General features: G+C 38.9%; 1 protein-coding gene across 16 annotated transcripts in view; it reads right to left on the bottom strand.

Annotated features, from left to right (window-relative positions):
- The window catches only part of LOC109421116 (chloride channel protein 2), a 349,200-nt gene that overhangs the window by 185,019 nt on the left and 141,615 nt on the right, over positions 1-22,566 (bottom strand). For 7 of the 16 annotated variants that reach the window (XM_062846999.1, XM_062846998.1, XM_062847003.1 and 4 more), the window contains one exon: positions 47-154. In XM_062846999.1, coding sequence (XP_062702983.1) covers positions 47-154 — 108 coding nt within the window. Of the gene's footprint in view, positions 1-46; positions 155-320; positions 910-9,948; positions 10,441-17,063; positions 17,240-17,720; positions 18,426-22,566 lie in introns of those variants that run through there. The other 9 variants (XM_062847004.1, XM_062847001.1, XM_062846997.1 and 6 more) reach the window with 8 other exon arrangements.

Genomic DNA, 22,566 nt, shown 5'->3' with positions numbered 1-22,566 from the left:
GGACCATAAATGAGATGGAAGTATCATTTAGATTATTTTCACTTACCTTATTTCTTGCTTTATCGTCTTTTTTTCTTCTTCGTTCAAGAAGCCTGAGTCTTCGCGCTTCATCTTTGGCGTATTCTCCTAGGTCTTTGGTATAGCGACCATACATCTGTGGGTGGTGGAATAAGAAAGTTTGATTAAAATGTTGTACATCGGGAATAATGGAAGCATGCAAAGCAATATACAGGTTTTGAATATATATGATTAGGAATAGAAAGAGTCATCCATGCATATCATGCACTACAGAAATAAATAAATACATTTAACACATTTACCTAACGGGTGCATAACGCCACGAGAACAAACCAATCATTGCGTAGTCAAACTGGCAGCCCTGTAACACGGGTGGTGGCCGGCCGCAGAGCATCGTCGGCAGACGCGAGAGTGTCTTTGATCGACGACGGCGATCATTAGCGCAAACTGCAAACAACGTCATCACGTGCACGCTGTCGATTGTCATTATTTTTAGCGCCCCAGACAATTAGCTATCGTATCGTCGGAAAAACACTCAGACTTGCAATTGGTTCGTCGAACGTGTACATACTTAATAGCCGCAAGATCCAGATTCAGACATCCACCGCACCGCCGCGGGGCGGTCGGTCCCTAGGGAATAGGTAATGACATATGATGATGATGCGATCGTGAACGAATTGAGGGGGTTGTGGGGAGATACTTAGCTAACATATTGCGCCCCTTCCACCGGCGTAGTACCCGCCCCTCCCATCGAAATGGGCAAAGGTACAGACCAGATTTATAATTAGTGATCAAAATAAACAACCGGCCTCTGATCTATTTGAACGGATGAGCGTGGCAGCAGTTGTATTACACGGTCGTTGATTGCTTTCTAATGAATATAAAAAACTGAATACGGAATTTCCGATTTCTACATCGGACAGAGGCGCGGTGGGGGATGAAACGTCACTAGACATTTTGCTCCAAACTTGATCAAATGCCAACGAAGGTCGTTCGACGAGTGTAAATGTCGAAGCCAATGAACTAATTAATTTTGTGTAGATATATTCTGCTCTTCGGCATTTCGATGGTTGCCGAAATTTTCCGGAAAAAAAGGCTGAACACTCGGCAGTTTAGAGTCTGGTAAATTTTTGCCTTTGATACTGGTTCACAAATTTTAACAAATTTTTCTACCCGAGAATTTGATAATTTTGGATTACTTTTCGAGCATTTGTTTTTTGAAATTAGGCAAACTTTTGAAAACAAATCATTGGTATAGATGATTCGTCTGATTCTGTGAGTTTGAACCTCACAGTATTTATCTTTTACCGCCAAAATACAAAGACAAGGTGCTAGTTTACCTTCTCTATGTGTACAGTAAAGTTTGAGTATTGACCTATACATATCACATGAGCCCATTGACTATTCGGAATTGTAAACTCAAATGGGCAACACTGATCAATAGGGCACGTTCGGTGAAGTACTAAATTTGTAGTAATGAGCAAAATTTGTGTATGGTAAGAAGGCCAACTCTCCGTTTCTGCAGTACAAAGCGTGGGTAGCCTTATTTGATGCTGTTTGTTTGTTTTTCTGTATTTCATTGCAGGAACGGAGAATTTACCTTCTCACCATATAAACATTTCAGCATATTGCTTTAAATCTACTACTTCGATGCGAACGTGATCCATCTACATAAAATAATGCTGATTTGGGACACCGGAAAACATATAGAGATTGGTACAACAACGACAACAAAGTTTGAGCAAAACTGAAGTTAGATATTTTTGAAAGGTAAGACACAATTGTTTTGGAAATTGGCAACACTGCTTAAGTAGAGCCAAAATTGACTCAATATTTGCATAAGATGATAACAAATGCAATTGGTCAGAGAAGCATGTTATTATTCCATTAAACCATACGATTTCAAAAGCTGGCAGCACTGCTTATACAGGTAAAAAAAATAAATATAATAGGTTGTAGATCTAGACTCCTACTACTAAGTCTGCTTGGGGTGCCATAGGAATTCTAGAGCTAATGGAATTTTGCCTAATAGGACGGATCGGAGGAGTACTAGATTTGAAGTGATGAGTTGAATTTTCGTATGGCGAGAAGAGCAATTCTTTGTTTCTGCAGTGAAATGGTGCAAAAAGTGTGAGTACTATTCCTTGCCTATTTTTAAGCTGTTTGAGCAAAACTTTGGGCAACAGTGTTGTTGTTTTGCAACATAAACAACATAGTTGTTCAAAGTTTTGCTCAAACAGCTTCAAATTAGGCAAGGAATCATAATACCCACGCTTTTTGCACCATTTCATTGCAGAAACGAAGAATTGACCCTCTCCATACAAAAATTCAGCTCATTACTGCAAATCTAGTACTACACCGAACGTGCCCCATTGGGGTTCACCGCAAAAAATTAGTTGCGATGTACTCTCACCAGAAGAAGCTCTCATTAGACATCACACGTGATTTCTCAAGTTTCTTTAGTTTTGAATATCGGTGTTTTGTTGATGATTTCAGGTAGCGCTAGTTGATTAGTAAACTTTTAAACTTATCTTTCATGGGATTCAAAGAAATCTTCGACAAAGTTGTTCAGAAAGACTAGAACGTTCTTGTGATTCACCATTTAGTAGGTGTTTTTGCCATTAGGTGGTGCAACTTTTTTGTCAAGTAGAGCTTAAAGCTTTTATATCTCGGGATCGAAAGCAGAATAAAAAGAAGGACAAGAATGATATGATGATTCCCTAAATAGTTGGTGATTAGCCGCTAGATGGTGCTAGTTTTCAATTACAGTATTAGAATTATCTATCTCGGGATCGAAAGCAAGTAGAAAAGTTTTGTGTCTGACAAAGTTGCACAGAAGGAGCAGAACATTCTGGTGATTTATCAATTAGCTGATCATTTCGCTGTGTGGTGCTACAGTGTATCAAACAATTGTCCGTACAGTGATTTTTCGTCATTTTTTTTGTTTTATTCATGTTTTTACAACTCTTTTATACGTGAATCAAATCTGCTAAAATTTTATCGTGATTTATTTATATATTGACGTGTATTTGCTGAAATTTTGAGTGAAATGAGATAAAAATTCAAAAAATTATAGAACGTTTAGTAAAACTTAGACAACTTTTGAACATATTTTATAAACATGTTATCCCAATATGTACTGGATCGAACATTTTTCAAATTTTTGTGATAAGACTTTCGTTTGGAATTTTAATTTGATCACACAAAATATGACAAATCTGTATATATCATATTTTGATCAATAAAAATGCCAAGTGTTATCAACTTCTATAAACTATTTTATAGTTATGTTTTTATACAGTACCTACTAAACTACATTTGCAGAATAGGGCCTGTGCATTTTCAGTTCAACTAATGCGCTTTTAAAACTGAAAAACGGTTGGCAAATTATATGTTCAAAATATGATAAATTTATAAGAATCGTCAACTGCATAAGGAGATTTTTCATATTTTTGTAGTGAAAATATTAAGCCAACCAAGATTGCCTATTGAAGCTTCAAGTGTTAGGTTTCCAAAAAAAATCAAAATGTTTCATCTACTAGTCCTTGAGATAGAGTATTGAAATTTTGTATAATAAACGGAAAAAAGTTCTATTATTATTATTTCTTTATTATAGAGATTTTCAGCCCTAGGCTGGTTCATCTCTTAACAGAAAAAAAAAGTTCTATGAAAAATAGACACGGACACTGTCTTCAGCCAGAGGCTGTATAGACTCAACGAAACTTAATATTAAACAACGGACACGACATACATTACGAGCACCAGTGGATACCAGAAAAAAAAAAGATTTCTTGCGAAAAGTTTTATCACTTGGAGCGTGAATCGAACCCTTACCCCTTGGCATGGTACGACTATATGCTTGGTGAAGCTACCCACACGGCCATGAGACTCCACACCTTTTAGAAAACATATTCAATCTCGCTCAAAACTTCACCAATGTTGCTCTAGTTATAGTCTATTTTAGCCAAAATTTTTGGAGTTTTTGATTCACGTATAAAAATGTTATGAATATTTGAATAAAAAATGATTTTAATGAAAAATTCCCTGCACGGACATTTGTTTGATACACTGTAGTTGTTAAGTGAAGTATTCGATTTTTTTTATCTTTAGATCCAAAGCAGATGCAAAAATGTTTTCTACGGCAAAGTTGTTCAGAAGGAGAAAAACAATCTGGTGGTTCACCTCGACGAATTTACCACCAGGTAGCACTAGTTGACAGGAAAAGTTCAAAACTTCCAATTTCGAGATGCAAATCATAGAAGAAAGTGCCATCTTAGGCAAAATTATTCAGAAGGACATGAACAATCTGGTGGTTCACTTTTTATTTGGCAAATCCACTGCCAGGTGGCGCTAGTTGTCAAGAAAAGTTCTAAACTTCCCTATCTCGGGATCCAAATCATGTAGGAAAGTGTCATCTTAGGCAAAATTGTTCAGAAGAACAAGAACGGTCTGGCGATTTACCAATTAGAAGACAATTTCGCCGTTAGATGGGGCTAGTTGTCACTTCTCTATCTCAGCATCGAAAACAGATAGAAAAGTGGCGTCTGTGCCAAAGTTCTTCAGAAGGACAAGAACGATCAGACGATTCGCTAAATAGTTTGTGGTTTCGTCGCTAGATGGTGCTAGTTGTCAAGTTGAGTTTCAAGCTTGTCTATTTCGGGATAAAACCAGATAGAAAAGCGTCGTTTTTGAAAATGTTGTTCAGATGGAGAAAAACAATCTGGAGAATCACCAATTTGTTGGTGATTTTGACAATAGCTGGCGCTAGTTGTCAAGTAAAGTATTAGCTCTCTCTCTCGAGATCCAAAACAGATATAAAAGTGTCATCTTCGACAAAATTGTTCAGAAAGATAGAAATAATCTGATGATGAATCGCAAATAAGTTGACACTTTTCTATCTACTTTGAGTTAAAAGCTTAATGTAGTTCAAAACTTAGCTTGACAACTAGAGCCATATTTTTTAACTAATTGCCGAATCCCCAGATTGCTCGAACATTCGATTGTTACCTCACACCGCAGGCCCGTGCACAGAAGTGGCGCCAAGGGAGGGATTTATCGCAATTTCGGCAAAAGGCGGAGGGGCGCCTAGTGTAGGAAGCGTCGGTAATGGGGGGGGGGGTTAACGCCCAAAACCCCCCCCCCCTCAAATATTGAGCTTTATTGGAATCATAATGATCAGTGTTCCTAGATAAATCACTCTTGGGTTGAAATTTAATATGAGGGGGATAGAAGCAAAGGGGTGTAAATGACGAAAACTCACTTTCGAGAAAATGAGGTTCGAAGTTTTCCTCAATTTTTCATCCCATACAAAATGTATGGAGTTTCAAAACCGACGCAATTTTCTACGATTTATTTTAATTTTTCTAATCACCGTAAACATAACCTTAAACAAGTTCCTGAAAGCTTGAAATCTAAAGAATTTTTCGATATGCTTAGCTCAAAATCGACCAAATGATCACTCACACCCCTTTGCTTCTGGGCCCCTCATATGTAATAATAGAATTGAGATAATAGTTACCAGCAATAACTCTTTGTGTAGCAATGTAAAACAATGTACTGCACTTGAGGTGCACTATAACGTTGTCGAACATTCGAATTGCCTGTCTCGCACCATTTATGAGATATTGAGCTTAATTTGAATCTTCATAACCAGTGTTGCCAGATACTGGAAAATTATGTGTTATAAAAGATTCTACTTGACTTCTACACAATCTTGACTGAACATTAGTACTCGACATTTTGTCTTTAAACCGCATTTATTGACGTGTGACATTAGGCTGAGTTGCCAGTTACAAAGGTAATTTAAAAATATCGAATTAGGTTAATCTAGATGACAAAGTTTAATGAACATGTGAACTATCACAATCTAGATCACAATTGTAGTGAATTGCATATTTAGTGTTGCCAGCTTTAAAGCGTGGCCCACTTAGTAAAGGAACATAACTTTTTGCTTATCACAATGCTCTTGGACGTTTTCAAAAACTTTTGACGTCTTTTTGTTGACAATATCAATAACAATTACAGTGATTTTTTTCTGTTCTAAAAACTTTGTGGTTTTGGAGATAGGTACCATGCAATAGGAGCAAGCTGGCAAAAGCATTCATTTTTTCCAGAAACATTGTGTTTCACGTGCTTAAAATGTACATGGCACCTTGAAGACGACTCAGTAGCCGAAAAGTAAATGCCAAAGTGGGACTGCCAATCGATAGCTTCATGGAAAGGTCTTGAGGTCCATCAGAAGCAATCTAGGTATGTCTGATCACGATTTTAGATAAAAACATAGTGTCACCCAACGTACAATGCAGAGATTCCGCTACCATGCAGGCTTACATGCACCGAGTTAGTAGGCAACCAAAGAGGTCTTTCAATCAAAATTCCGTAGCTCAAAACCGTACTCGGAAGCTTTATGACAAACTACTGACAAACCCTGTTGGGTGCATACTGATGTATGATGCAAGCTATGTAAAGGCCGACTTGTAAAAAGAAAAAAAAAGACAATTACACCGTCTTCGACCTTGCGGCCTCTACAGACTGAACAATACTAACATTTGACAACGGACAACACATATAACTCCCAGTGGCCCAGTGGAGAATTTTTCGTTTGACGAAAAGTTTTCCCCGACTGGAGCGGGAATCGAACCCACACTCCGAGGCTTACGAGACACCTGAACGACTGACGCCACTAACCGCTCGGCCACGAAGACCACTTGCTTGCGATAGCTTCCGGGACCAATTTTTTGCAAGGCGAAGGCTTGAGGAGGTGTCACCGAAGAATAAATCGATTTTGTGAACAAGTTCGCACGCGAATTATGATCTGGCAGGGAATTAGCAGTTGTGGTCAAAAGGAAAAAAAAGTTATCACCAAAACAACGATGAACTCGGAGGTTTATGAAACCTAATGTCTGAAGATTCGAATTCTGCCCTCAATCCAGTCTCATGATGGCCCAGTAACATTTTGGTCGGATTTTTAGGATTACCACTACAGCCAGGAAGCAAAAAATGGAATAACGGTAATAATTTCCAGCTTGTTCCGAAAACTCGTAATACGCCCAATGGTCCTCAGTTCAGGCCTATTAAATACTATTGAGCACTTATGAAGAAGAAACAGAAGGCTAAGGGTGCAATCATCAAAACGACTGCGCAGATGAAACTTTGGTGGGATATTGTCGGGTGTGCTGAATATGATTCGCCTTTGTAATGTTCCAAACGCGCATTTGCACGAAATTCCACGCGCCAAATTATCTCTTGGAAAGGAACAGCCGCACTAGAGGAAACGCCGCAATGTTATCTCCCATAAGAATGGATTAAAAAGAGAGCAAAAACCGCGGCTGTTCTTTTCCTCAGGGATTTGTCGCGTGTACTTTTGGGCAAATGATATAATCGCTAAGACAGTAGACGAATCTGTTGTACGCCGCCTAATGAGTCATATTAAGAGAAAAGTTCCAGAATTCCTTCAAATTCGTGCTGAAGAATTTGTTTCGTATTTTTCTCTTAAAATATAATAGATAAAATGCATTTGAGTGAAAACCGCATTCAAGTAAGTTGTTTCAAATCCAAATGAGACAGAATAATGTTGTTCCATTAATTACTAAGTGAGTCGTGCTTTAAAAGAACAGATCACAGCAGGCTGTGCGCGCGAGCGGCTGCATTTTCGAAACTTTCTCGCGTTTTCTTTGCTCCGCATTGTTTTTATTATGGCCGGTCGAATCGAGAAATGGCTGTTGTAATAAATTTTGCCTCTGAATGTGTTTGTGAATTGATCTCCGGATAATTCGCGATTGTGATGAGGTTTTGTCTTATTTTCCGGGGTGCTGGAATTCGTCTTCGTTCTTCGCGTAATTTTTGGTAATATTGCTGCTGGATGTCCGGGACACGCAAATGGAAGTCAACAATTTCGTCTCGAGAGTATTGGAATTCGTATAATTTGGTGACTCTGTTCGTGTACATCGTTGTGGTGCCTAAACGTTGACCAAACGTATTTTTTGACTTAACCCTTCCACTAACAATACTCAAATTCCCGTGACACCTAGGCCTGAGAGGACGTAGAGATGCCTGTATACCTTTTTAGGTGTCAAACTAATCTTCCTTTCCCATCCTTCAACTGTCGCAAGGACGTGGTCAGGACAGCTCTGTGAAGAATTGCGACGGCCGTGTAGGATTGGGTCAATCTTGTCTAAGAGCCAGTGATTAGCTGTGATTAGCCCCAAATCTCTGTGCTTTAGTAACGGACGGGAAGAAGGCAGTTCTCTTATCAGAGGTCTAGGGGTTGTACCACGTACGAATTTGTGCGACTTACTTGATGCTAATTAGCATTAATGCTAAGAAGGGTTGCCAGCTTTAGAAAAATGTAATATTCTATGCAACATGAAAAAGCATTTGATACCCACTTAACTTATGCTTGTATATATTAAGTAATATATGATTCTTTTTGAACAGTGTTGCCATTTTATAGTAGAAATAGTAGTATCATGAGCTATTACTGGTTGCCCTATCGAACTTTATTGAACATTACATTTGTATGTTTAAAAACAGTTTAAGATTTAGAGCAATGATGGAAGTGGACGGTAAATCTAAATTATGATTGTAAAATAGGGACGTAAAATAAACGGACTAAAAAAAGGCCGAAGTGTATATTGTGCTGAAACATTATTACATAGTTCCAAAATGTAGATCATTCGTATCCTGAACACTCAGTTTTATTTCCCGAGTTTGGCTGTGCAAATCTCGGTTTCTGAATTTTAACCAAGAATCAACTAACTAGATGGTAGGTTGCTTAGCAACAGAGCGTTCTATACTGATTCTCGGCATTTATTAGCTGAGATTTCTTCAAAACATTTAGCTGACAACTCGGCTGCGCAAATCTCGGCATTCGTAACCGAAATTCAGCATTCTAAATAGTGTGTGTGTGATCATTACCGTTCCTAAAACCAAATTTGCATGATACCTATCAGGGTTGTAGAGGTCTTTGCAACTTTCTTATTCCTTACAACTGCAGCTGTCGCCAGCACAGCTTTCGGATGCTGGAGGATTGCATCAACACTTTTCATACTAAGAATCAAAGAATCAAAAATGGTTGTCATCAGGCAATCAAGCCCGTATACGAACAGTAGCCTTACTATCTAAACTTATTTATTTCACTGTCAGTGTCGAGAGTTCATCCATTAAATTAGACTTAGCCGTACATTTGTAAATATAGCAACACCCCATTCATGAGAGACAAAACAGCACACACGGCGACCCCATGGCAAGGCAATTTGTAACGACCTACACGTGAAAAGTGCACAAAACGGATGTTTGTTACCAACAATAAAACAAAAGCGAAAAATAAAAGAAACATTGCGAAAAACCCCATTTCACAATGCTCAGTCGGCGGCCGTCGGCCATGCCGCGCCAGTTAGTCCGAGCAGTCTAAATAATGTGTGCGGAAAAAGTCTACGATATTATGTGGTGGTTGGGGAGAAAGCGTGGGAAAAAGTGTCTAGCAACGACGACGGTTTTTCTCGTCTTTTCCGCTTTTCCTTTATCGCTGCTGGCTGTTGCATCTAAGGAGAATGTCACGATCAAGATCGAAAAGCTGCGGGGAGAACTCAAACACATCTGGTTGGGATGATTTTTGTTTTCTATCGTGAGAGGAATTGCTTTCGTGTGTGAAAGAAGCTCAAATAGATAGTGAAGATTGATAAACGAAGCATGTCTTCTGAATCAGGGTTACTTCCGATATTTAGGAAATTTAGAAGGTGAAGAAGTTCACCGTTCTATTCTGAACGTAGTAATTTGGATCTTCAATCTTTTCCTATTCAAAAATTTTCGAGCGAAAAATAAATTTAAAATATCGGAAGTGCAAAATATTATCCCTGATCAGGAAGCAGTAACTCAAAAATTCAATCAGCCACAACAAGCAGACGCCCCCAAACGGAGTGACTAACTTACATAATAAAATTCTTCTAATTCTATATCAACCGGACTGCGCTGGATTTCCTCCTTATCGTCCGAATCCAGGTCATCGCCGTTGATCCACCCGACCGGAGAAACGGAGTCCCCCTGCGAGTAGCTCGTCTCAACGTCACTCGGGCTCCGGCTACCGGCACCAATTGCCCCACTCGGCCCCGCCTCGTAAGGATCGTAATCGGTCGAGATGAAAACGATCTGCCGTTCTTTGAACAGTTTCCGCCGTTTCTGCCGTTTGCGGTGTTGGTACTTTTCCCGCTGGATGTGCAGCGAATCTTTGCGTCTCAAGATGATTTCCGGCTCGAACGAGAAATCCCGCACGTACTCATCCTTGCCGTGGTATTGCATCTATGTGGGGGTGGGCTCTAGTGGGATCGTCTGGTCGCGACAACAACAGCGGGAACGGTTTCGGACAGTCTTTTGGTGGCGTTTGTCGGCTCGATGCGGTTTGGTAGTCTTTTCATGGTTGTGATACTGGTCAAGGGGAAAGCATAATATATTACAACTAATAGTACTTCTTGAACAAAGTCTCATGGAGAGATTAAATGATAGCTATCGACCGACTCTTGAAATAGTCATTCAACCGTTGCCATAATGGGAGAAGCAAGGGTAGAACGTGAATAAATTCAATATCTCTTCACGGTACACAGATCGAAAAAAGAGTGTAAAATTCTATGACAAATGATGCACATAATTGGAGCGTGGGATATCACAGAAGTTTACATGACATATCATGTAAAGTTCAGGAAATATCATGTAAACTTCCATTATATGTCATGTAATTCAGCATGACTCTGAGAGTTTACATGACATATAACACAAATTTACATGATATATCACGTAAACCATCATAACAACAAGTTTACATGACTAAAATGAAGTTTACATGACGTGTAAATCTCATTATTTTTATCTGTGTAGGATGGATATTAGCAAAAGACAAAAGACACTAGACCGTCTTCAAACAGAGGTTGTACAGACTTGGGTCTCACGGACTGACTCAATATGCTCTCTCAGCGGGAGCCTGAATCGGAAACCAAATATTGCAAATTGAGGTGAGGTTATGTTCAACCTGTGTGATCAATAATGAAGTATTGTAATATATTGGAGTTTGTAATAGTTATTTATGCAACAAGTTACAAAATGATGATTTTTTTCAGTACGAGTCGTACATTTATCCAACGAGGCTTACCGAGTTGGATAAATACGATGAGTATGTAACATGCAGTTCATCCTACTATTGATTGCAAACGCGAAAATGAATAAAAAAAGATGTTGACAGAAGAGGCTGTCCAAACACTGGGGCAAGATGGAACGCAAAAAGGATTTTAATATTCAGTGTACTGAGCTCGTTTTACCCTAGTTTGGTTCACCACAGGGCCTTTAAAATTTTGATATCTTCATGTAAAATTTCCCTGAGTATCAATAGAAGTACAGTAGGCGCTGTCCATAAACTACGTAGACTTGTTTTCGGCCATCTCAGACCCCCCCCCCTCCCCCCTCGTAGACTTTTGTTCATACAAAATTTTCGAAATTTGTATGGAGCGTAGACTTTGGCCAGACCCCCCCGTCCCCCCCTTAGAGTCTACGTAGTTTATGGACAGGCCCGTAGGCCTGTCCAGGCTGTCCAAGTATTTCTTTCAATTTCTGCCGAAAGAATTAAGTTTCGACAAGTTTTAGTGTAGTTATGATTTTTTGAAGTTTAAAAATAGTCGAAAAACACAAAATGGATTTGATGCACCTCTTAATTTCAATGGATTTGGCTGAAAATTTGACCAGTTACTTCCAGTTATCCTGAAATACCAATCAAAATATGGGGGTGGACTTGAGAATCAGAGAACATTTTTGAAAAGCTGGACAGGCCTAAAGCACAGCTTTCAATACTGAGATAAAGCTGTTTTACCCAAATATCCACTACTTATTCGAATATTTGTCACATAATGATCCTGTTTGGGATGTAATGTTTTCGATGCAGTAGAACTTTCCACAAAATATGAAAGAAACAGGAACACAGAACAGAAAAATGAGGAAATTATTTGAATATTTAGCGGATATTGGGATAAAAGTGGCATTACTCAAGTTGAGAGAACGTGTGGTAATTCGAATCATTCTAGTTTGATTCTCGGAGCCGTTTTACTTAAAGAATTTCAATGGTTTCCGACTATGTTACACTCCGAGCAGGAATATGTGTGAAATATTCAAATATTCAAGGGGAATTGGAGTAAAAATTGCAGTAATGTATAAACGTCTGGCAACCCAAACCACTCTCATTCGAATCTCTTAGCTATTTTACTTGAAGAAGGCCAATTTTTATCGACCATGTTACCATTAGAGAAACATTTAAATATTTGAGGGAAATTAAAGTAAACGTGGCAGTATAGCAGTTCAGCGAATCGTGCGGCGATTCAAACCACTATCATCTCCGAGTAATTTTACTTGAAGAAAGTGCATTTTTATCGACATTATTACACTCCAAGCAGAAATATGAGTGGAATATTCTGCAATACTAAAGGGAAAAAGGGTAAAAGTGGCAAATATTGTAGTTCAAAGAACACTACATTCCAAGCAGAAACGTTACATGAGAAATATTCAAATAAGAAGAGGATTTTGAGGTAAGAAAGTCATAAATTAAAAGCTGTACGATGGTTCAGAAAGCTTGTATTGATACTCAGGGTAATTTTACATATGACTCTTATTTCGTTTTATTTCAGGCGACGATACATGTGAAAATTTAAAATAAATAGGGAATATTGGGGTTATTGGGACATATTTCAATTTTTAAGGCCGTGCGGTGAACCAAACCACCATTTGACACTACGAAAGTGTTCACACGGATACGAGTTAATTAAATCGTTTGTTTTGCATTCCATTTAGGAATTGGTATGGATTTTCCCTGAAAGGTGAGAGAGATTGGGGTCACACGAGTTCAATAGACTGGTTTCCAACATAATGCGGCGCATGTCACCCTCCTCATCTGAAATTATAGAGATATGTGTCAAAAATCCATCCATATCCATACAATCCAAACATTGAACTTATTCGCGTTTTACACCTCTTTTTTTCCACTGTGACGTTAGGCTAACAGAAATTTCGATTTTTTTTATGTCGGAATTTATTTTGATCGAAATTCAACATTTTGAGGGAGGACAGAAACATATTATTCACGAAATTTTTATTTTTTTAAGGTGTAATTAGAGCCGCTTAGAAAATATCTTAACAAATCCGATGATTTTGACGATTTTGCCTAATTGCCTGCAAACCTGATTGAAACTCCTTTGGAAGCCCCTTAATATCCTCAGAAGTCCCATCAGAAACCTCGTAAAATCACGCCCAAAAACTCCTCCAATACACCTTTCTTGATAGCCCTTAAAATCTGTGAAACGTCATGAAATGATTTTGTACAGCCTTTTCGATCACTTAAAACAAAATACCTTCTTCGATTAAGTGTACACACTTAAGGCGAAACTGGAAGCATTTCCTCACTTTTTGGTTTTTGATTTTTTATTAAATAACGAAGCAATATTTTCAAAATCGGTTTTCGTGCACATGCAGAGTATGGATCAATGTATCATCTGAATTTTTTTGTAGTGGAAAATGTTTTTCGTTTTTGCAGAAACCATTTTTGAACAAAATTTTACAAAAAAATGGTTTCTGCAAAAATGGAAAATATTTTCCACCTAAAAAAATCAGAAGTTACCTTGATCCATACTCTGCATGTGCACGAAAACCGATTTTGAAAATATTGCTTCGTTATTTAATAAAAAATTGGAAACCGAAAAAAATGAGAAAATGCTTCCAGTTTCGCCTTAATTCGGACTGACGTGATATCAGAAAACAACTATTTCTGAGAGTAAGCTAACAAACGTATCGTTTTTGCTGGGATATCAGTTCACAGTTTTACTGAGAAGACGGCTTTGCCAAGCCCGCAAATTTGTTTAGAGTGTGTAATGAGTGTTTATATCTTTTGATGCGCCTAGCCGCCTTCTCACAAGGTACGCGTATCTTCCAGAAGATACGTATTAAATTGAAATTAAAAAAAAAAACAAAAAACGCTTTGAAACACTTTTTAAAAATTCAATAAAACCCCATTAAAAATAACCTTCTGAAATTCTCAGAAACCTCTTTGTAACTCCTTGAAGCGTCCTGAAAGTTCTCTGAAACTTAAACGTCTTTGAACAACCTCTGACACGGCAGTCTGAAACTTATCCGAAACTTGCATGAAAATCTGACAAATTTGTAACCGATGATTCCAAATTTCGACTACCGGAGTGAACCGTTTAACAATAAGCGAAAATCAGTCAACATTAGGATGAACTAGTTTAGGGAAGTATTCAACTTTTGGATTGCTAACTTTCTGTACAAAGGCTCAAATTTCTATTGGAAAAAGAAATTTATGAGAACTCAAATTCAATAGGAATGATACGAAATGAACGCTAATAACTTTTTTCAATAGCGTCAGATCACTTTGAGGTCTGCTGCAAAGTTTTCCAGTATAGACGGGCTTGGTGGTTTAGTGGCTACCGCTTCTGATTCGTATGCAGAAGGTCATGGGTGCAATCCCTGACCTGTCCCTTTCGTCCGACTTTGTATCTTTCTATCCACTTTCTCTCTGCCTCTCTTCTCTACATATACAACTTATGTACATTCATATGTTCATAGCCATCGCTAGAACCAGAAACGAATTGAAATAAAAGTCGTTTCCCTCCCTTCCACCTTCCACTCACAGCACAGTGTATGTAACGCCTACAAGTTATGCAACCAAAGCGTGCTGTGCCGCTTGACCTTATTCACCTTATTCACCACACAATCTATCACCTTACGAATACTATAAATAACCCCCATATCCATGGATCGCATCACCGACCAAACGGTGACTCCCAGATCTCCCATCCTTTCCGTCTAACAAATACACCAGTCCGTGCTGGTTGTGGGGATGCAGAGGTGCTCTCGGTCTTTAGTAGCAACAACCAGCACAATCTTACATTCCTTTCCCTTCCCAACTGACTATAAAGACGTGGCCGGCGCCGTTATTGACCCAAAATGTATGAGCTGCTTAAATTGCACTTTGAGAATAAGTGGAGTGTCCCAGCCCATATTCATATTGGATTCATATTGGATCTCAGTGCAATTGGTACCAGCTCAGGAGCAACCATTGAGGGAAACGAATATTTGCAGTTCGTTTCTGGTTCTAGCGATAGCTATGAACATATGAGTATATATGAGTTGCATATGTAGAGAGGAGAGAGAGAGAGAGAGAAAATGGAAAGAAAGATACAATGTAGGATGAAAGGGACGGGCCAGGGATTGAACCCATGACCTTCTGCATACAAATCAGAAGTGGTAGCCACTAGACCACTAAGCCCGTCATTCGTTTCTTCATACAAAAATAAAATAAAAATAAAAATTTCAATCCCAATGCGGATTACGGGGACGCAACCAATCGCACTCAAATTTTGCACAATTGTTTTGGATGCTAAAAGAAATTAAAAGGAATTGAAAAAGCTTAATTCCAAAAAATCGACCATGTTTACCCAGTCTAATACAGGATGCGGCAGGGAAAAATGCGAAAACTTCAAAGAGCTATAACAGAGTAAATTTGGGAAATCTATTACTATTTTTTCATGACAGTGTATCAGTCAATGTCTATATTCTTGTACTACAAAATAAAAAGAAATATATTTGATTATCAACTTGAGATAATGTAAGCCGAAAAAGTGAGTATCCTCAAGCTGCGTGCCCAATTGTCATAAGACAAAATTGCTTATACACTAAGCATTTTACCAATAATTCGATGAAAATCCAAGCCATACTAATCCAGAGCCGTGTAGATTCGTATACCAATTGAAATCAGCACATATCGCGTAGTCCACTCTGACTGTACGCTGACTATTTGATGATATCATAGAGAAAATCTAATTATTTATTTTATCAGATGTGAAATTTAGCTACCCATTTACTTTTTTGTGGTTTGAAAATACTTATTGTTTTTAGCTTCAAACGCTGTCTTTTCTGAAAATTAACATGCTAGAAATCATGCAACGTTGAAACATAGATTGGTTAACGTCAAATAGACGAAAATGTAGTTTGAAGTTAAAAAACACCTTCGCATTTTTTCCTGCCGCATACTGTATGCAGATTCTTAACTTTTGAATTTTTTGGAATTTTCATGGAAAGTATAGTCAATCATGTGTGTATTAAGCCTCCCAAATGTGTTGGTGTAGTAGTACTTTCAACACATATCAATATATTCTAAGACAAAATTTTAGCAATTGTAACAAATATTTGAATATATTTTCACAATAAGGTAAAACGGCTTCGAGGAATTCAGCAAAAAAAAATTCTAAAGCTTCAATCAGTAAGTAATGGCTTTTAATGAAACCTCTGGAAAAGTTACTGCAAAATTCAGGAACCTTAAGAAATATTTAGAAGAAATCTAAAAGTAACCCAGAAGTTTCAACTGATTGTGCATTTTTTGCATTTTTTTTTTCTTTCCTGGGAAATCAAAACTTTTATATTTTTTGCTGATATTTAGGACTGTTCTGAATATCTCAAAATGGTTTTTGGTGTATTTTAAAGTGTATTTACATTTTTAAAAAAATCATTGAAAAAAATAAGGTTCAATCACCTTTTAGATGACATTATGTTTATTTTGTATTGAATCGTAACAAATAAAAATAAAAATGAAAATATTTCAACAACAATCATAAAACCTCAACATGTTTTCCTCTTACAAATTACATTACAAAAATTACAATAAACTAAAATTCACATAGCTTCATAAAGATCTTCGAAATCAAAATACTGTTTATTATCAAAAACATCCTTCAACACAAACTTTCGTCATAAAATGCAGTTACACTACATAATTCAGTCATCTGTTGCATTAGCACATGCGTTCTACAGTAGAAGAAAAAGTTGTTAGATAAAAGAATATGTACAACGTTGATCGCAACACCTAAGTACAAGGCACAACCCATCACACCAGGACGACGAGCATTAATAAGTGTCTGTTTTGCCACAAAACCCTCGCCAAACACCCAAAACGATTCAGTGATTATCATTTTCACAGCCATGTCAAAAGGTGCAGAGTGACTCACATAAAACTAGTCGCATAATTTGCCAAAAGCTTTCTCTTCTTCACTATGCGTTCAGGCAGCAAATTTCACGGGCACCGCGACGGGCTGCTGCAGCTGCACCTGACGATTGCGCGGGATGCTTTCTTTTCCGTCTTGCAACAGATAATTTACTATTTCATTCTGTGGTTTGTTGTTTTCTGAAAAACATCACTACATCACTTCGATACTTGTAGGTATCGCACGGTGGCGTCGGCGAACGATGATGTGTGCTGCGCCAAATCACGGTCACTGCCAACACAATTTCCCACCATCATATGCCATCGGCATCACCACTATATGATCTTGTGAGCATCAACAACGTCTTCGTCGTCGTCGTCGTCTCGCCAGAATCGATAGCGCATGAACTAAGGATACAATTGTCGTCACTGTCACTTATTTTTTTTTTTGCATCACCACCGATTTAGCCATTGGTCACCTGGCGTGGCCATTTGGGGTGGGTCATTTTTATCGTTTATCAGCTCAAAGTTGGTTTCGTTTCATTGAGGGTTTCGAGCTGTTGTTGGAAACTTGAGTCACAATTGGTTTCACGGGTCATTGACGTGTTTCCTAGTTAAACCCTTAAAACAATCTTCTGTGTATTTGTAGAATTCATCAAAACAATTAACTCCCATGACCCACCCTAATGGTCGTAGACAATCTGCTTCGCGCCAAACTCAATCCGTGTCGTCCATCAATCGAAATTGGCAGCAGCTGTTAGCTCACCAGTAGTAGCAGCAGCGAAGATCACCCAACAGAACGTAAGCACTTTCGATTTTCATTAAACGGAAGTCGCGAGCCAAGCCAAACGAATGATGGATTACGTCTCGCTTTTCGGACCGATCGTGTCCAAATCGGTGCGATTTTCCACAGCCATCTCCGTAAATACCGCTGAAGGCTCACACTAACACCAACGGCGCCCAACAGATGGTGGGAAAACAATTAATTTTCCCCGCGCGTTCTCTCGCTTATCTCGCAGACACTGGTGGTACTTGCTATTTTCGCTTGTCTTCTCTGCTTGACCAAATTTATTTATACATCATTTTTTTGTTTTACGTTATTCACACTTTTTTCGCCAACCAGCCAATCTTCTTTGCAAAAATTTTCTTCGAACGAGCTAGATTTTCCACAACGGTATCAGTTGCACTTTTCACGCAATTTCCGCCCCCGCGATCGATCTTCAACAGCACATATCGCACCTTTGATCGCAACCGATTCTCGTCCAACGGCGTGGTTGTTGCATCAGCGACTGATTGGAGAACAACCCTCCGGGTCCAGGTTTTCCCACCGGATGGGATTGGTCTGCCCGTTCGTCCGGGGTGGTTTACAGCGACTGACTGAATCGGGTGGTCACTCAATTAGCGCGATCTCCCGGTTTGCTAACGGGAAAAAGGCGAAAAGCTGTCAGCTGTTTCTTGCTGGGTGGAAAATCAGTCTCCCACCCCGCGAGCTCTCAGCTGCTACAACAAGCCACAATAGTGGTTGGTCAGTCAAACGGCGGCGACGACATCCCCATAGACAGAGTGTTCTGACGGTTGTTGCATGACGTTAATGACGATGATCGCCACTCACAGACAGCCGGCCATCATCAGTGCATGGCGGGTAAGTACCTGTATGTGGTGTGCTGCTCACATGTTGCTATCGCTGCACAGCTATTGCAGCGATGAACTCGGATGCTCTTCCGCTAATAGCCATACAATCTAGTTGATATAAATCGGTTGATGGGGACTCGTTAGCAGGCGAATATGCCACAGGTTGAACGAAATTAGCATCAAACTGCATTCGGTATGATGGAGCGTAGCGGAGAAATGATGGATGGCTCTTACTTCTGTTGTTGTAGCAGGTGGTTTCGCAACAATGAAAAGCGATAGGCGCGTACTGAGGGGCGCGTAGATGTGTCGGAAGGCAGTTCAACAGGAAGGAGACGCATGGTAGTTCACGAAATGGCACCTACGCCCAACCGGATGGCTGTATGCAGTGAAATGCTGTGTTATTTGGACAATGCTTCACAAACTATTTTCACGAATGTCGGACGTCGGTTGGTGCATTGACAGAAGTAAAACCATTCGGCCAAACGGAATTCAGCCAAATTACCCATTCGGACAAATGGCCGGACACAGCCTTTAACCCTTTGAAGCCGGAATTTTTCCAAACATTATTATGGAGTTTTTTCTACGTTTTTCGGTAGTTTTGGTGGTCAATAGCATAAAAACGGTAGAATATTATGCAGAATATTTTTTCTGGATATCCTTGGTCACCCAAACTATTCTTGAGTTTTGATCCTTAACTCTACGGGTACAACGGTAACTTTTTTCAATATACAAAGCTACGATTTGTAATCTATAATGTCCAGTAAGTCTTCTGGAAGGCTAATAGACAGTATTAGATCAGTCGGGATATCCTAGGTCATCCAAACTGTTCTTAAGTTTAGATCTTGAAGTCTACGGGTGTAACGGTTTTTTTTTTCATTATACAAAGCTACGAGTTGTAATCTATCATGTCCAGTAAGTCTTCTGAAAGGCTAATAGACAGTATCAGATCAGTCGGGATATCCTAGGTCATCCAGTCTGTTCTTGAGTTTGGATCCTAAAGTCTACGGGTGTTATGGTAACTTCTTTCATTATACAAAGCTACAATTTGTAACCCATAATGTCCAGTAACTCTTCTAAAAGTTCAATGGACAATATCAGATATCCTAGGTCATGCAAACTCTTCCTAATTTAAGATCCTAAAGTCTACGGGTGTAACGGTAACTTCTTTAATTATACAAAGCTACGATTTGTAATCTATCATGTCCAGTAAGTCTTCTGAAAGGTTAATAGATAATATCTGATCAGTCGCGATATTCTAGGTCATCTAAACTGTTCTTGAGTTTGGATCCTAAAGTCTAAGGGTGTAACGGTAACTTTTTTCATTATACTAGGCTACGATTTGTAATCTATTATGTCCAGTAAGTCTTCTGAAAGTTCAATAGACAGTATCAGATCAGTCAGGATATCCTAGACCATCCAAACTGTTCTTGAGTTCAGATCCTAAAATGTACGGGTGTAACGGTAACGTTTTTTCATTATACAAAGCTACGATTTGTTATATATCATGTCCAGTGAGTCTTCTGAAAGGTTAATAGACAGTATCAGATCAGTCGGGAAATCCTTGGTCATCCAAACTGTTCTTGAGTTTAGATCTTTAAGTCTACGGGTGTAACCGTAGCTTCTTTCATTAAAATCTGTAAGCTATAATCTCCAGCAAGTCTTCTGAAAGTTACAGTGGTTGTTTTTATCAACTTAGCTTTATAACAATAAGGAAGCCCACAATATCCCAAAAATATATAACAACGCTTATTGTTCCTCTAACTACTTTGGTAAGTACAGTGAATAATGTAACACTACTTAATGTAGTGCACACCGTTTACATGCCAACCAACTCGTGCCGTAAGATTGTTTGCAACTAGTGAAGATGCATGTCCCAAAAATTTCTGTGGAAAACACCATGGTGAAGAATTTGTTTGTTTCTTTGCTGCTATTGGTCACGTATTTCCACATAGCTCATCGATTCTAAACGACAAGATGTCGTTCGTTGATGTTTTGGCACAAAGTGTTACGGGGGGGGAGTATAACGTGAGAATACATCATGCGAACCCCTGCACATCTGCCTATTTTATTTGCTTTCTCTTTGTGTAATTTTTCTGCTCATTGCTTTCAATCACGTCAGAAATAGTGGACACAGTGGACAGACTACACGCATCGAAATCAATATTTCCCCAATGTAAATAAATCACCGAAGATGTAAGTGTCCCTTTAAATGTATGTTCTAGTTTATATGTTTAATAAAGTATTTTAGCTTTGTAGCATGTGGTTAAATAAAATTGCGTTTTCTTGACCCTGCTGGAAGAGCGGTGTTCCTGTCCTGTTTTCAACATTTCCAATAAGCTAGTTGACTTCAGGTTGCTCCAGTAACTACGGTTGATTATACAACGTTACTCAGTATAACAGATATATATATATATACTGTTACGAGTGTAGACCTGAAGTTCTGAACTCCAAGGTAGTTTGGCTGACCTGAAATATCCCTATAATGTCTATACATGATATTGTAGATGTCGAGAGCTTTACGGATCCCAGTAGGTTATGTAATGCTATTATTTGTGGCGAAAATACAGAACCTTATTCTTGTAGAATTGAAGGACTTCACTATGGGACAGTTTGGAACACCTAGAACATCCCAGAATATAAAATACCTTTTGATAACCTTAACGAAGGCTTTATGAATACATATAAACGTGACCCACATCCAAGCTCAGCTTTTAGAACAACTGGTATGTCAATTATTTCTTTTTTTTTTTTTTTTCAAATTTCATGGTGTTCAGTATGTTCTAGGTTTTCAATGAAGTGCCAAATGCAAATATTCCCATTTTTCCCTAATAGAGGACTCAATTTGCAACAACTTTGCCGAAGACAGTATTCTGTTTTATCGAATGGTTGAATTTATACAGCCGTTTCTATGTTGGGGTCATATATGACCCCTCCGGCTCCAAAGGGTTAAGCAAAGTAAGTACCGGCAAAACACAAACAAACACACATTAAAATATATTAATGTGTGGTTACGGTTTTCAGGAGGTCTTAGGGAGTATCAGGTGATTTCAGGAGTGTTTCATGGACACTCAGGGGGTTTCAAGAAAGTTTCTGGAGGATTTGAGGGGTGTTTGGAGAACCTTCAGGGATATTTTAGAGCATTTCAGGAAAGTTTTGTAGAGTTGTTTCATGGGGTTCTCAGGTACGGTCCTGGAGCTCCCTGAATCCCTGCGAAATCTCCTGAAACGCTCTAAAACGCTCCTGAAACCCCCTTGTAGCCTCATATGATTTTATAAAACCTCTGGAGACCACGTTTCAGGCGCCTTCCGGGGGTTCTCAGCCACGTTTCAAGTCTGAGTACAACCCGGAAGACGCCTGAATCGTCTTTAAATCCACCTGAAATGCCCAGAAATGAAAAACCCACTGAAGTGTTTCTAAAACTTTCTGAAATGATCTGAATCTGTAACTTCTCTGTTACCCTTGTTTCAGGAGTTTTTTCGAGAGAGTTTCAAAGGATTTCAGGGGTGTTTCTGGGCGTTTCAGGAAGTTTCAGAGGGCTTTAAATGGTTTCAGAGACGTTTCAGGGAGTTCCAAGGGTATTCCAGGGGGTCTCCGGGAGTTTAGGGAATCTCATGTGAATTTCAGATAGTTTCGGGGGGCTACAGAGTGATTCTTAGTTTTTTTTCCAGAAACATTTTGGGAGATTTCAGGGAGTTTTCTGTGGAGTTTCGGGGGTTCTGAAGGCATATTATGGTGTTTCAGGTAATTCAAGGAGTTCTTATAAAGTTTCAGATGATTTCAGGAATATTTAAGGGCAACCCAGGGTGGTTTAGGAGGACTTCAGGGGCATTTAAGAACGACAGAGAGATTCATGGGACTTTCAAGAACTTAATCTCTCAAAACTCTCTGAAACACTC

This window comes from Aedes albopictus, chromosome 1, assembly GCF_035046485.1.
Source record: "Aedes albopictus strain Foshan chromosome 1, AalbF5, whole genome shotgun sequence".
Lineage (NCBI taxonomy): Eukaryota > Metazoa > Arthropoda > Insecta > Diptera > Culicidae > Aedes > Aedes albopictus.
The sequence above is the reverse complement of the archived record's forward strand: the minus strand, read 5'-3'. Positions and strand labels throughout refer to the sequence as shown.